General features: G+C 38.6%; 1 protein-coding gene across 1 annotated transcript; it reads right to left on the reverse strand.

Annotated features, from left to right (window-relative positions):
* Positions 1-461: 461 nt before the first annotated feature.
* Positions 462-1,791, reverse strand: LOC113028723 (uncharacterized). The gene is made up of 5 exons (XM_026179157.1): positions 1,702-1,791; positions 1,359-1,535; positions 1,062-1,169; positions 736-943; positions 462-572 (listed from the first exon to the last, which is right to left on the reverse strand). The coding sequence occupies exons 2-5, from the start codon at positions 1,532-1,534 to the stop codon at positions 462-464; spliced, it is 603 nt and encodes a 200-aa protein (XP_026034942.1). The 5' UTR covers position 1,535; positions 1,702-1,791.
* Positions 1,792-2,110: the final 319 nt, after the last annotated feature.

Here is a 2,110-nt window from a genome sequence, read left to right on the forward strand (position 1 = left end):
CTGTCAAAAATGGCAATGTATTGTAAGAGTAACACATGTAAAATTAAATGTGTTTTTTAAAACACCAAACAGTCACCCACTCCAAAAAAAGTTCATGTCAGACTGGTTCAAACTGGAAATATTTTTTGTATGTCCTTAAATAAGCGTCCCAGTGGTCCATCAGGGTGTCGCGAACCAAGCCAAGATGACCACTCAAGAACCATCAGGTGTTCCTCCAGCAACTTCTCAGTGCGATTTCCTCTTAGTCTACGGACATGTCCTTTGATGGTCATCCAAGCCCTTTCGATATGCTGTGTATGACTGCCAGATTGAGGATCTACAAACCACCTGCTGTGATTTACAGTGTAATGTCTGTACCCTATGTTTGTCAAAACATTCTTGTAGGCTCTCCACTCATCACTGATAATGGCACTACCCAACTTAACATGCTGTCTGATCAGAGGAACAAGGTGGCGCCTTGATCATTTTTCAACAAGTTTTAACACGAGCCTTCGCCTTTTGTCTTTAATTCCCATCATTCCAAATACCCATTTCTTCCTTTTCCATGCATTTCCAAAGCGTCCACGTGCATACTGAAAACAAAAAGAATAAATTTTAACAGAATATCTACAAAGAAACATTCAAAAAGATGGTTGCTTCTACTAATTTGTTTTACTTATGGTAAAGGTTTCCATGTTTAGAGGACACATTCAGATCTGCATTGATTCTAACAAACCTGTCTGAGAGTTTACCAACCTTTCGCTGATGACGGAGACAGCTTTCATCTATAACCACAAATTCTCTGTCACCACCAAGACGGTGTCCATTGTTTATTCTGTGTCTTTTAATTGCACGTATACAAACATGTCGAATGTGTCTTGCCATGCTACTTAGTGTTCTGGAGCTGCCAGCCACTTCATCATCGATCATATCTATTTGTCTGAGCCTGAGCCCTTGTGAAAATCTGTGATAGAAATTGAGGCAATTATTACTTACTGAGGCCCTAATTTTATTTCACAAGTCTCGTATTGGTGTTCAATTATGAAAGGTGCATTGCTATTAATGTCTACATCTACATATACCTGTAAATGAACTTCATCCAACTGAAAAGAGATGTTTTTGATTTCTCAAAGAGGGAGCCAGTTCTAATTGTTCTGGAAACTTTCCTATGACTTGCTCTTTTGCAGCACCTGAGAACATATCAATGAGTTAAGTAAAGAAATGGACCCTTAAACAAGAGCATTAATTGAAAAGATAATCACAAAATTAAGTATGAAGAAAATAATAATGAAAAGAGGTTAATGCTCCCTCTTGCATTGATAACCGAAATATTTTGTTATATTTACTACATGCACTACATTATCATGCATTATACATACCACATATATTGGTCTTTCTTCACCACGGAAATCATTTTCATCTTATGGTGACAAACAGGACATCTAAGCTTCTTTTTTAGCAGGTGTTTCTTCTGCAGCCATTTAATGAGCCTTAATGCCTTATATTTAGTTTGTTTTCCTTCTATTCTGGCGCGCAATCTCATTCCCAAAGACATTCTGGTGGAAAAAAATGAGTAATTTATTTTATTATCACCTCGAAACACCGTAAAATACTCTATGGGAGTCTAGTGCAAATCGGTTCAGAGTTAAAGAACTTCACATGCTATATAAAACAAGCCCTATAATCAAAAATAGTCCCACGCAAAAAAGAGGATTGTCTCACCTGTTATAATGTATCTCCGACTTTGTTATGTAGATCTAACCCGCTGGATTCATGCTAAAAAAATATGTTCTGCTGCCAAAGGGAGGGAAAACAAATTTAATTTAAAGCAGAGGAGCTTATACAACCATCCAATCACAGTTAACTTTATTAAGGAAAGCCCCTCCTCTCAGAGTGCGACAGGCAGTGGAGCGCTCTGGAAGGTCAAGCCAAAGGGGCACGAACAGACACACTGAAGGCGCTCGTTCAAGTTGCTGCGCCATGGATGGAGCAGAAGATAAAAATTTGTGTGCGTCTGCGACTTACACAGTTAGCACACGTTCGAAGAGATACAAAAAGCAGAGACTGGATGATCTAGATTGCACTAAGCCAACGACGTCAGCAGTTAGACATGAAGGTGAGTATAATGCTA

Source organism: Astatotilapia calliptera, chromosome 1, assembly GCF_900246225.1.
Source record: "Astatotilapia calliptera chromosome 1, fAstCal1.2, whole genome shotgun sequence".
Lineage (NCBI taxonomy): Eukaryota > Metazoa > Chordata > Actinopteri > Cichliformes > Cichlidae > Astatotilapia > Astatotilapia calliptera.

Bases quoted from the DNA above. Each gene is read 5' to 3' on its own strand.
- LOC113028723 (XM_026179157.1), bottom strand. From the start codon at position 1,534: ATGTCTTTGGGAATGAGATTGCGCGCCAGAATAGAAGGAAAACAAACT. The intron at 944-1,061 runs GTATATGTAGAT...TTTCTATCACAG, and splicing joins TGGATGAAGTTCATTTACAG to ATTTTCACAAGGGCTCAGGC. The intron at 573-735 runs GTTGGTAAACTC...TTTTGTTTTCAG, and splicing joins GTCTCCGTCATCAGCGAAAG to TATGCACGTGGACGCTTTGG.